At 41.6% G+C, this 13,691-nt stretch overlaps 1 protein-coding gene across 8 annotated transcripts in view; it reads left to right on the top strand.

Moving 5' to 3' along the window:
* The window catches only part of PRKAG2 (protein kinase AMP-activated non-catalytic subunit gamma 2), a 246,664-nt gene that overhangs the window by 66,953 nt on the left and 166,020 nt on the right, over nt 1-13,691 (top strand). The window contains exon 1 of one of the 8 annotated variants that reach the window (XM_062621418.1): nt 10,227-10,382. The exons of 5 other annotated variants lie outside the window; for them this stretch is intronic. In XM_062621418.1, coding sequence (XP_062477402.1) covers nt 10,302-10,382 — 81 coding nt within the window. In that variant the 5' untranslated portion in view covers nt 10,227-10,301. Of the gene's footprint in view, nt 1-10,226; nt 10,383-13,691 lie in introns of those variants that run through there. 2 more of the 8 variants (XM_062621421.1, XM_062621423.1) reach the window with 2 other exon arrangements.

Here is a 13,691-nt window from a genome sequence, read left to right as displayed (position 1 = left end):
TGGAAGACCACAGCTAAAATGTTCACAGGTAGATTAAGTAAAGACTAAAAGATCCGGGGGAATACTGGCTGGGCTGGCTTTCAGCTGGGATGTAGTCTACAGCCTGACACAATACCTGAGTCATCACTGACTGGAGTAGGTATTGGATGTTTACTTGGCCCTGGGGAAGGAAATTCCACCTTGGAAATGCACTAATATGTTTGTGGTGGTAAAAAAACATAACAGACATCAGTGATCCATAGACTAGGTGACCATATAGCACCGTACTGCACCCGTCAATGTTAGAAGTTGCCCTGGATCACCCTTTGGATAGGACATCTGTTAGCAACAAATTTGCATAGGAGAAAGGGGAATAATAATTATTATTATTGCCTAAAAATAAGTACAGTATTAAGCTTCATATTACATTGAAATATAGTCCCAGTCAGTGGTCACTTCCTTGCATGACCTTGAAATCTAGCATTTGAAATGATGTTTTCCAGACAGTTAGAGGGGTTAAATTTTCTTCCCCCAGTTCCTTTCTGCCTCTCCCTTCCCTGAGAAAATAAACCAAAATAGCTCTGTATCTACTGATACAGAGATGTTGTCACTGTATTACACAAAAATGTAATAGTGTAATAAAAAAAAAGTGTAATACAGTGACTTCGCAGTCTAGCTTCCAAAAGCAATGAAAGATGATGTTGCAAAGTTCAAGTTAGAGATATTTCTCTTATTCCTTTCCCAGAAATAGTATCTGCTGATTAATTTTTAGTGGAAATGTGTACTGAGAGTCCTAAGAAAGGTAATCAGGCTCTAACACCAAGGTATTAATTCTGTAGAGAAAAACCTTTGGTAAAAAAAAGCTTTAGCTGAGGTGGAAGAGTTTATTACACATGCCTGTGTTCCATCAGAGTTTCAGCAGGAGGTCCCCGAGGACCTCCTGCAGCTCATTCAACACGCGTATTTCAGGAGCGTTAGAGTGGAAGGCTGAGGGACTGGGAAACTTGTTTTCAAAAGCTCCTTTGCAATCAGAAAGGGAGGCAGTGGTCCTGGAGAAACAAATAACTCAAGCTGTACGTGGATGGAAATGTTTATTCTGTTCCAGGACATATATTATGCCACACTCATAATGTTTTCACTTCAAGTGCTAAGAGGGGACAGCCCAGGAGTATTTTTGAAGTTGTGATTCCTCCTTTTTTTTTCCTTCCAAAATAGCTGACAATTTGTGCATTCATGGAAAACTGCTGCTAATAATACATACATACAGTAATTAACATATTCTAAAGAAAATAAAATTCTCTTTTCAGAATATGTTAATGAACTGTAGGGGCAGATTATCTTTGGCAGGAGCACTGCAGAGGTATCCAACAGCAAGGGCAAGGTTCAAAGACTTCCTGGAGTGATTTGCATAGCCCCTACCACTAGCTGTTTCTTGATGAAGATCCAAAGGTGCTCTTTGTCATATTTACTCCTGGTGTTGTGGCCAAATTACTCCCTCAATTTTCTTGATGCTTCCTTATTTAATGCCATATTATTATCTTTATTTCATAATCACACTGAACGATAATTGTTACTGTATAGTGTTCTGTTAAAAGCCAGTACCTCTGAATATGTATACGCTAAAGAAGCAGCAAAAACAGCCAGCAGGGGAGAAATGAGAGAGGTGAGGAAAAAGATCCTATGTACACAAAACTTCTGAGAATGGCTGCTAATGTTTTTTCCTTTTCATAATAAATACAAGTAAGGAAGAGTTGCCATCACACCTTTTTGCTCTAAACTGAAACTCCTGCGTTTTGCAAAAGTGGCTGCACAGCCTGATGTGGAAAAGTGTTTCTTCCTGATAGATCAGTGGAAGTAAATAAGACTTGCCAGACCGAAGCACACTTTTGCCCTGTAGACTAGAGAGGCTCCTCTTCCTGTGAAGGGTTGGAGCAGATGATCTTTGAAGTTCGCTTCCAACTTGGGCTATTCTATGACTTGTAGAATGTTGGTTCAAATTGGTTAATCTTTTAAATTGGTAGGATATATTTTAGTATTCTGATTGCAGCCTTATGGTGCTGCCCTCAGTTGAGACTGGGACTTTGGGGGCATGTCTGGAAGCCCTGGTGTCTGTGGAAGGGGACTGCAGTGTGAGGAAGCAAACAAGTGATGCTTTGTTTGGGGGCTGTAGCTGTTGTTGATATTTTTTTTTGTGGGTTTAGGCCAATATTGTGTCAAATGTACAAAGTTTAAAAAAAAACAAACCAACCAAGCAAACCACCAAAGCCCACAGTTTTATGAAAATGCTTAAAGTATGTTAAAAAAACAAACCAACCTAACTAAGATTTGATTGAGAAGAGAGACCCATCAGCCTTTGGGGCTTGCCAGAGTTAATTCAAGCAGTAGCTGGGAATAGAGCATGGATACCCTGCCAACCTCAACCAGAAAGCCACCTTTCATCACTTAAAGTACAGATCTAAGTGGGAGTATGGGCCATGGGAGTTGGGGAGACCTAAAAATATTCCCATGCAACACCAGATTTTATATATGTATCTGTATCTATATCTGTCTCTCTCTATATGTGTATTTTTAGATAACTATGTATGATCCCACATTATTAATCCTATTGATCAGGATCAGGGTATGAGTAAGATGAATCCAGTGACAGTTTGCAACCTTTTCTTTGTAAGGTGTAAAGGTTACAACTTTTAAAAGACTTCCCCTTTTAAATGATTTCATGAACCTTTTAAGTAACACCACCACCAGCCCCCCTCCCCCATTTCTATATATGCCATAGTGATTGCTTTGTGTACAGTGCTTTTTTACCTTAAAAAAAGCCTCACAAACCAAACAAAAACCCCAGACAAAACTGGAATACTAAAGACATGGATATAAGCTCTTCTTCTGCAATACTAATTTGTTTTTTAAAATTTGATTGGTTGCTTATTTGTTGGGTTCTTTAAAATCAAATCAAATTTTCTTCAGGAAAATTTGTTTCTGGGATATGTTTAAAGTGCTGTTGCCTGTGGTCAGAGACTCTGAGAGCACGCTTTTCTTTCCAGTGTGGGATTATTTTAAATTATTGACACAGCAAAATTAGGAAGCAGAACCTAAACTGCGCCCACTCTTATTTGTTGTTTGCTTGTTTTACTTTTATTGTAATTTTTTGCAAATAAGTTCCTGTGGTGGAAATTAAATATTTAATCTTAAAGTAACTGCACTCTCATAGGGTGCATCCTATATCTGGAATTGCTATTTGCAAGCTTCTGCCTGTTAAATAAATACTGAACTTCTATCATAAAAGGCATCTATTTCAGAGCTTATTACCACATGTCTTCCACTGGGCTAGTGGATGCCAAAATAAGCCAGGGGGCTCTGCCTCCAAGCACCTTGCATCCTTCTGGGGAGGGAACGTGGCCCTGAACTCCAACATCAGTGGAGGGGAGCCCCGACCACCAGCCTTTTCCCACATGGCTGCTCTGCCAGGAGCCTCAGCCCATGCTGAAGCATCCTTCCCTGAGAGCTGGGCAACCCATAGGTATGGTGACAGCAGATGAAACAGCCTGGCTCTCAGATAAATAGTCTGCATTCCAAACCTCCCTGCAATCATCTGTAGTTACAGTCTCAAAGTCTGACTGCTCTTGCCAATAGGATCTAGCATAATACTGTAGATGTGGCTATTCCTAAAGTGTTCATGCCAGTCTGCAAATGTTCATGTTGCTTGTACGCATTATGTTCAGCCCCCAACTGCTGCATGTCTCTAAATGAAAATGAGTGGCTAAACTGGTTACTTTATTTTCACTAAGCTGACAAACACATTTACCACATTCTTTATGGTGAATTTGTGGCTTTGTGTCAGGTTTCTGCATTGCAATATATTTATTTAGAAGTATTTATTTTCTGTCAATGCTGACCTACTTGAAATGCTGTGGGGTGCTGCTGTCTCCGTTTCTTTTTTCAGCAGCCAGTTGATACCAGCAGAGATCTTTGTACTTCAGCCTCTAAACCTTTGATGCCATTTTAACTGCTCATTACTGTATGTAGGCAGCCACTTTATCCTATTCTAGGTGGGCTCTTGCTTCAATTCAGAGTTAATGGTTACTATTTATTGCATACTTTAAACCTGCATGGAGCAAAGTTGCTACGTGCACACAGTGCCTTAGAAAACCCAGAATCCCCAACATGAAGAACATACTGTCCCTAGCCAGGCTGTGCAAAAGTGTGAGTACGTGGGTAATTTACCTGTACCCTGGAGTCACAGGGACGACTTAGATGAAATAACTCAGTGTCCAGCATGACTGAGTTCTAAGATGGGTGACAAATGGTCATAAGGTTCAGAGAAAATAAACCATGCTGTGCAGCGTGCAAGAGCATCTTAATTCCAGGATGGCTGTGCTGTGATGTTATTGTAGCAGGGTGTTTTCTTTTGGGTAAATAATTAGAACTCTTTAGAGCTGCAGATGTGCTGTAGCATTATATGTGCTCAGCCACAAACTCCAAGCCAGGCTTAAAATATTATGGACAGTTCAGGTGTGACTGGTTTTATGTGGAGCTAATTACCGTCGCCTTTTTTCCTCCTTACTGCCTCATTATTCCACTCCATTCACCCACCTTTTTTGGCACTGACTCCCATCCCAATTGCTGCTTCAGTCCCTGGGAGTGCACATTGCTGAGGGAGGGAGCATGAAGCAGCCTGAAGGCAAAGGTATCAAGGAGGCAGCAGCAGAGCGGAGGCATCTCCATTCATCCATGTTATTGTTGCCATGTCCTCATGGAAGTGCTGGTCCTTCACTGGTCACTCTGGGATTACTGAAGCTGAAAAGTCATATTGCAGAGTACACATTTTCCTAGATCTCAAAAACCATACCCTACATCTTGGGTTTGCACAAGATATACAAGGATTTCATGCTGAAGCATGTGGTTGGAAGGCTTAATCTTAACCCACTAGCTCCTGCTCCCCTGTGGTTCTCTCCCATTTCTAAATGTTGCCGTATTATACTTCTTCTGTTGTCCTATGGGACCATTTCTGTCTCACAAAGGGTGCTTCTCAGCAAAGCCTTTAAGGGGTATGCTAGAAGCAGTGTAAGACCCATCTCCTGTCTTTCAGGACTTCTAAATTTCAGTGCCTTTGTTAGAGAAGGAAAGTGGTGGACTCTCTAAGCTCATTCAGGTCCTACTGAGTGACCAATCGATTTTGCGCAATTCTGATTCAAAACCTCCCAGAGTATTGCTGATACTGGTGTCACAGCCCCTCTCAATGCCTTGGGCAAGGCTGAATGAGGGGCCACCAAGCCTCTGTTCTCTGATTTATTTGTCCTTGGAGATCAGGACATCTCTGTGGGACTTCATCCCCATCACAGAGGTTACAGTCCTTTGCTTTGTGAGTTACTGAACACCATTTCCTAGCCCAATCCTCACAATTCTTCCCTGTCATTCAGAGACTTCAGCTGATCCCAGGCACAGCACAGCTCTGTGCTGGCACCCCTCCAGGAGTGCCTCCAGCCTCCTCCTCCTCCTCATGATACAGGAACGGGGATGCATCCTTCCATCTGTGTAGCTCTAGAGATGGGGAAAAGGTGGGAAAGGTCATGGGAACGGTCAGTGTAGGACAGGGTGCAAGGATGATGTTGTTCACCCTCTGATACTGTTATTGTATGGATACCTAATAATTTCATATCATTTGCATTTGGATATATATGTAAAGACAGAGAAAAAAAACAACCCAACAGCCTCTGGTTTAGTCCTGCTGAAGAACTAGACATGTTAATTTGAGCCTGCAGCTATCCTGTTTTCGGTACCTGAGCTGGATGAGGCATCTCTGGTGCAGCATGATCAGCCTTCATTGCAGAGGCTTGCAGGCTGCTCCCTCCCTCAGGAGAGATGGGCACTTATTTACTGGGGTTTGGTGTTTTTTCCACGTGGATGCTCTCTGTCTGGTTTGTCAGCAGTGAGTCAGGAATCCCAGCTATTCAGTTCATTGCTTGGTAGATCATGCTGAAAAATGGCAAAGAAAAAAATGTGGCTCTTTGAGATGAATAAAGGAATAAATTGTGGATTTTGGTTTTCACGAGATATTTTTCTCTGCTCTTTACATTTTGTACTATATCTGCAACCCTGATTTCCAATTTTCCTCCTTTGGGCGATGGGCTTCACAGTTCATTCCTTGCCTTTTATTCTCGGGGCTTAATGCTTTTTTTTCTTGTACTCTCTTTTCCAACCCCTGCAGATCACAGCTGCCTTTTGCCAAACATTAACTCTTGAGAAAGTACTTTGGGTGTCCTGCTAAGAGCTGGTGTAGTTTATGATGCAGTTCAGGAGTTTTCTCTCCCTGTTTCATCTTTCCCTTGGACTCTGCTGGCCTCCCAGCTGCTGCTGTGGCTGTTGCTGCCCATCAAGGAGTTGCTGCTTTCCCCCCAGCATCCCCCAAGTGCATTGGCTTCTTGGCTGCAGGCTGCTGTGGTGCGCATCTGTATTGTGCGTTGCTTTTGGTTTCTGTGGTAGGAGCGGGGATAGAACAACCATGAATATGATGACTGTGCTCCTTGTAAAAATACAGAGAATCTTTCTTAATTACACACTGAACTAAAGCCCTGCCCTGCCCTGCCATGCAGACCTCTGGCTCACCGTATGCTTCGGTAATCGATATATGCTGCCATGTTTCTGCGTGGTATCTTCACAGACAGTAGCTCCATTGAGTTCAAGGGACTGCTTGCCTACTAATAACAAGGAAACTATAATGGAAGCATGCCCTATTGAACTCATTGAATTTATGTAGTACTTAGAAAACCACCAGATCTTTGTGGAAAATTACAGAATATAAATAACACCAACCAATAGCCAGGCATTTTTAGTCTCCTCAGGGAAATCGTGGAAAGTTGCTGTGCTGCTGGTTTGAAATTTATGATCCTGTAGGCTTGTACTTGGACAAAAAAGATGAAATAGAGTTGGTGTGTTGGAACAGCTTGAGGGAATTTTGCAAGAATTGCGTGCCACCAAATCTGAAGCTGATTGAAGGTCTGGCTCTGAATTTTTGCAAACTCTTCAAATGGAAAAACAAGATACATCTGGTACATCGTTGATTCTGTTTTGGTTCGGCAAGTAATTCCGTAGCTTTATGCTCATGAAAGTGTGACAGTTATGAATCTCCTCTCCTCATAGTTTGGCCTTTGGGCTGTAAGTGTGCATGTGATTCATTTTCAAAGGCACAAGCGGGTTTTGGTGATTTTTTTCGCCTCCAGTGTTCCTGCTTGGGAAAGTGTGAAAATCTATGGTCAGTCCAAATATGCAAGTGATCTAGAAGTGCTCCGAAATGAAATCTTTTTTAAAGACATGCATTTATGAAATGAATAATGACTGCTGAGCTTGAAATGCAAAGACTTGAGAATTTTTGAAAAGGTCTAAAAAGTCTGAAAAATTTATTGGCATGGAAAGTTGCTTATATAAAGCATTTTCTAGAGTCTTCTAAATTGTCCTTAATATATAAAGAAACAACTGGAATTCTGGATCCCTGTTCATGCAGACTCCTAAAATTTGCCAGTAAAGTGTGATTGAAGACATAGTTCAATAGCTTTATTTGGGTGTGTTCACATGTTGCACCATTTTATGCAAGATGCTGTACACGAATTCACTGCTGCTTTTTGTCACTGAGGCTGCTGTGTCTCAGCTCTGAGCCCCTCAGCATCTCCAACAGAGCACATGCACTTGAAATGCCAATTTGAAACAAAGTATTTATTATTCAGAAATCTGTTTTTTCTCAGGTCTTCCCTAGTTGCCTATCCAGCCGCATATGAGCATAGGTGTTTGATCTGGGAATATTTGAGTCCCAAGAGAGGTTTTAATTAATTAATGAAGAATACATAAATATTTACATAATTGTGATTTGGACACCAAAGGCCTGGAGATTTAAGAATAGCTTGGGCTTCTTTGGCAGAGGACTTCAACATAAATGTGAGCAGTCATTAAATAATGGTAAGAAATGGAACAATAAAACGTCCCTGCCTATTTTTCACCCCAGAAGGTGAAAGAAAATGGCAAATGATTCAGTGTTTTTCATAGATGTCAGAAACTGGACAGAATCCAAACACTAGTTCAGCAAATATTTATGAAATGGTATCTAAACCATTAACTGTTCTTATCTGAAATGTAGTTGTGCAATCTGTTTCTTCTGCTTCATACCCCTTATCCAAAGGTGGGGGAGGAAAAGGCATGTTTTTGAGGTAGAATCTGTGCTAAATTAGACTTTGAGACCAGAACCAGTCTTGAAGATTAATTGTTTTAAAAAACGCCGTAATGTGTCCGAGTGATTCTTGAAACTGGCTACATCACACTTGAGCCTTGTGAGTGATTTGAAAGGGATGATTTAGGGGTATGGGACATTTTCCTGGCTGTCAATACCCCTTTTTATTTGAACTGGTCTCTAATCAGAATAATCCTTTTAGGTCAGCTATACAGGGAAGCATCTGAGATGAACCTTGTTTTGCACTCTGACTTGTAGGAGAACCTCTTTTATTCCAAGATGAATCCAGTTTTCCCTTTTGTCCCCTCTTAGCCACAGATACCTTCCTTTCTCCTACTCAAGCAGGTGAGACACAGATGTGTTTTGCTTGCTCCAGCTGGTTGACTGGTTTCTCTGGTACCTTTGAAACAGAAATTAAGACTAAGCTTTTTTGTTTTCCTAAAGTGTTTGTATATTCTGCCTGCATAAAATATTTAGCTGGGGAAAACCCTTCTAAACACTGAATATTTCTGTGTTAAAAAGGGCTTCCACTGAGCTTGCCTTAAAATGGTTCAGGTAATAGCTGCCATTTGTGAGTGAACAGTACGTGCCATTTTCATCTTTTTTTGTTCTGAAGCACCTTGTTTTATCAGATGCACTTAGCAGGCCAAGGGAGGGGAGGGCAGCAGCCATTGTCTAGGGTGTGCTCTCTGCCTGGTACATGGCAGGTATCAGCTGGACATCACCTCTTTTGCTGCTGAGCAAAACATACTGCCCTGCTTCAGTGACATTTATTATTTGTTTTAGACAGAATTAAGAGTCGTGTTGGTTCCAGTCAGTTGCAAAAGGGTGCAGGGTCCTGCCATGAGTAGGATAAATAGTGATGCGAAAGCTAAGCCTGCCTTACTGTAGCAGTTTAGTGACAGGCAGCCATTACTTAAAGCAAACCCTCCATGTCAGAGTGTTTCAATACATCATCACAAATGTTGTTTTGAAATGACCACGAAATGATGGGCAGTAATTCATGACTCAGGATCCGGACACCTGTTTCTTCAAAGAGGTGTCACTTCATTGCATGAGTAGTTCGATGCCTGTTGTTAACGTACAAGAAACTGATCTTTCTGCTTTTTGCCTTCATGTCATCTTTATTCTACCAGAGGTGACTTCATCTGTGACAGCCTTCAAAACCATCTTGGCTAAGGATATGGCCTTGCGGTCTGGGGCGTGATTCCATTGCCAATAAAGGATACTATGAGATTTGCTGGTAGAATAATCAAAGCTGAATGTGATTATAAAGAGGGATTTGCCAAACAATACTTGATTAAGAAGAAAGCGGGGCTCCCTACCATCCCTCAGCTCCTACTGGTAGAGGTTGCTTTGCTCTGCTAGCACTTGCTCGTGTGGTACCCATTCAAAATCTGCTGTTGTCTTTATTTTTGATGGTAATGTTATGCTTCGTTCTTAGACACTGTGTTTTTCCAGTGAGGTCTTCATAGCAAATTACAAAGTCAGTTAAGTCTTCCCCTGTTCATGCTGCAGGTGGGAAAACTAAGCCCAGAGAAATAATGTGACTTTTGTACAGCTACAAAGTGGACTTGTGGTTAAATGGGGAACAGGGCTGTTACAGTACAGCAGACACTCCAGCAGTTGGAAATGCATCTGCTGATCTGTGCTGCCTTCCCTAAGTATTCAATACTGATGCAGACGCAGTCTTGGTTATCTGAAACTTCTGCTGCTATTGAAAACAGGATCTTTTTTTTTCTTCTGATCACATTAAAAACATCTGTGGTTATTTGAACTCTCCAACTTCCCTGGTGTACCTGCAACATTTAGCTAATGCATCCAATACGGTGCTTAATTACCTGCTTATACCATCCGTGTGCGTCGCTGGCCCCCGTCAGAGTTAATGTGGCAGGTTGCTGCAGTCGTGTAATTGAATCTTGCAATGTCTAAAGCATTTTTGGCAGGGAGCCTGCAGCGAGGGAGAAAACCATCGCCTGCCTTCTCCTGAGATACCTACGGCTTCTGCCGTGCTCTCGCAGCACCGTGATGGGAAGAAGGAACACACCCAGCCCTGGTCCCCATCTGTTGCAGCATCGGGTTCAGTAGCAGAGCCTGAGATGTTTAAATGCGCTTGCCTTTAGGGAAAATCTTTGAATGCAGTTCTTCAATGGACATTTCCAGCCAGACTGCAGGATTTTTCAGAGCTGTAAGTCAGAATGGGGCTTGATTATACGTGGGTTTCTTTGGATTTAAATTCTTATTTTTCAATTTATTTATCTTAGCAGGGGAGTAGGTTTTGCATTCATTTAGGTGGACGCCCGAGTGCACTGCAGGACTGTGCTGAGAGGCAGGCATTCTTCAGGCTGTGTAAGAGATGCATGGTTCTCAGATATTTTTTCTTTTTTTCATTGTGTTTTGTCTCTTTTGTGTATGCATGGCTGGCACCGGGCTGCTGTCCTGTTTTTAGAGCATTTAATTACAATAGATACTCCAAGGCTGAACAACATGTTCTTTTATCTAGTTAAAGAATGTAGCTTGGGGTTTTTATTTTTTCCTTGCATAACTTTTCCTTAGTGTTTTGGAAAGAGAGATTATTTTCTGGGGGGTGTTTATTTAATTTCAGCCTAAAACCATCTGCTCTCTGAATCCTGCAATGCCTGGCTTCTCATACTGCTCATCTCAGAGCAGCCTGAACTGCTGGGCAACTAATTGCCATGGCCAGTCATTGCAAACCCCGAATCATAGGTTTTCAGGAGCTCCAGTTTACTTATTGATTTTAATTTGATATTTGATGAGATTTATCAGTATAAAGAGGTGCATTACAGGGTTCATATGTTTCTCTTGCATTTTTTTCTTCCTGCTACCAGGATTAATGTTGAGTACATGCAATTTGCGCTGCAATTAATAGACCCGTGAGATAATAAATATCCATTAAAGACAAGGATTAGCCTTTCCTGGGATCAGACCTGAAGCCTGAGGGGTTTAAAGGTACTTCATTAGTGGGGTGATAGGAGGGGTTTGGTGGATAGCAACTGAAATTTGTGCTAGTAAAGGATGCAGAGCATTCTGCCAGCATCTGATGTGTTTTGCTTGTTGGTCACTGTGGTTTAGCTGCTGCTGTAGGCCATAGGAGACATTGGGGTATCTGCTTTTGGGGAAGAGGTTTCACCCTCAGCTCTATCCTCTGTGTGGACTGAAGATTCAGAAGTTTGGGAGAGGCTGGAAAGCAGAGGCTGCATGGACTTCAAGCAGCCCTGGGTGGTGAGAGAAACCTGAAATTGGGAGTTAGGGGGGAGAAACCTGGTGAAATTTGGAGTCTGGGGGCCAGGAGTGTGTGTCAGAAGAGGGAATGCTGGGCAGGAGAGTGAAATGGATCCTGCTGACAGAGGGCCAGCCCTTAATCCAAAGGGAGGCAATGGGAAACCCAGCAAAAGAGAACTCTAGTACTCAACTTAGTCCTTTTTTTTTTTTTTCTATTACTGGGAGTGGAACAAAACCATATTTATTTTGAAAAATGCCACAGTTTGAAATAAGCACAAAACACCACCCCCCAAACCCCACCCTGTCAATCTGTACTGCAGTGTCTGACACTCAGCAAAAAGAAATTAGGAGAATAAAAGCAATATCATTGCAAGCCTTTAAAAGCAAAAGCAGAGGTGATGGAAATCACCTCTAGCCAGAGTTTGCTTCAGGCAGCAAAGAGCCACCGGTTTTCCAGCAGGTGGAGAAAATCCCTGTGTTGTTTTGGTGTGTTTGGCCACCGAGCAGGTTGAGTGACAAGCTGATCTGAAGCCAAGAGATATTTGATGATCTTAAAATATAAAATAAATGGCAGAGCTGTAAGAGCTTGTTATCATGTCTATATACACGTTATATGACTGTACATATTTGCCATATGTAGTCTCCTATATGAGAGCTATATGTGTAATGTCAAAAATGTGTAAAAAACCAAATTGATGTTCTGTGAGATGAGCACTAGCATGTCTACCTCTGGGAGGACACAGTCACCAGTGCCACTTTTCTAGTAGGTATATAAAGACTTCTGGTGACTAGTTGTGGCTCTAAGTGTGATTTCTATGCCTAATAGAGCTCAAAATAAATGTTGCTTAAACTTGGATTTAAATGAATACTAACAGTTGTACAGCTACTCAATATGTATAGATAGAAATTGACATTCTTGATGAGAAAAAAATAACCAGTATTTTTTTAGAGCCGTATTACTTGCCTGAATTTATTTTTGTCAGTAAGGAAAAGTCAGTGCTTTTCCATTAAAATAAAAATAAAAAGCAAAGCAAGACTACAAAATGTTATTCTGAATCTAAGTTTCCTGCTTGTGGATTTAATTCACTTTGAGAAAAAAATTTGGCTTTGTTGTTTTTTGCCTAGTTTTGCTTCCTGCTTGGGTGCAGGTTTGTTTTGTGGGAGGTTTTTGGTGGTGCTCCTTGGCAGGGCAGGTGTCCATACTCTAGTGAGCCGCAGTCAGGGACTCTCCTTGCACCTTGGTTTGGTAATTCCAGTGAGAGCTTTATTTTTTTGTGACAAATGGGTTTGGACTGTCTGCCACATGGCTTGGAGCAACAGCCACTTATAAAATGGCCTCTCCCATGTCAGGCTTATACTCTGCCCATCTGTCACTGTGTCCAGGGTGTCCTGCTAACCTGGAAATGTTTCCCGTACTCTCAAAGCAGGATCAAATGCTTCTTGACACATTTTGATGCACAAACTGCCAGCCAAATCAAATGCAGATTTGCCTGTTTCAGCTCATCAGTGTCTACTGTGTTTCAAAACCATTGCGTAGAGCAGAAATGACTTTTGACAACATGTATATGTAGGGATCGAGTGCAAGTTTTCAACTGAATTTACCTGAATGTGGTTTTGCTTGTCTTTCGCCATGGCATGTTTAGAGAGGTCCATTGTAATCATGGTTCTCAAGTGGACGTATAAAGAATAAGGTGGTTAAAATCAGAAAAGTCTTTCTAAAGGAACCACAAGTGAATATGGCTCATTTGTAAGGGTTTATTTTTTTTTATCCTGCACTAGATCTAAACCAGGCACAAATTCTGGGGAAAAAAACCCGCAACAATAAACAAGTAGGTACTGATGAAAGCCATAGCCTTTGGAAGAAGCCTGCAGTTTATTTTGGGAAGTACCTATCTTAAAATTTTAGCATTGTATGTACTGTAATTAGATAAAAACCTCAGTGTGTGTTATTTCCATCCTGCCCTTTCCATATGACTATTATTTCCCAACTGGACCCACTGTGGAAACTTATTTTCAGTGATAGCTCTTTCAAGTGAGCGTGAGTAATCTCTTTGTTGTGTTCTTCCATTTGGCTCATTGTTCATAAGATTTTCCAGATGGGTAAGTATTTTATCCATCTTTCTTCCAGAGATGGGCATTGGTGGCTTTTAACACCTTTTTACAAGCAGAACTATGAAGCTTTGAAGCACATCTCTTGAGACAGCCTTAACAAGTGTCCAGGGTTGGTGTGAGAAGACCACACCGAGTGGTCACG

Source organism: Pezoporus occidentalis, unplaced genomic scaffold (assembly GCF_034315485.1).
Source record: "Pezoporus occidentalis ecotype Australia unplaced genomic scaffold, CSIRO_AGI_Poc_V1 ctg23, whole genome shotgun sequence".
NCBI classification, from domain to species: Eukaryota; Metazoa; Chordata; class Aves; order Psittaciformes; family Psittacidae; genus Pezoporus; species Pezoporus occidentalis.
The sequence above is the reverse complement of the archived record's forward strand: the minus strand, read 5'-3'. Positions and strand labels throughout refer to the sequence as shown.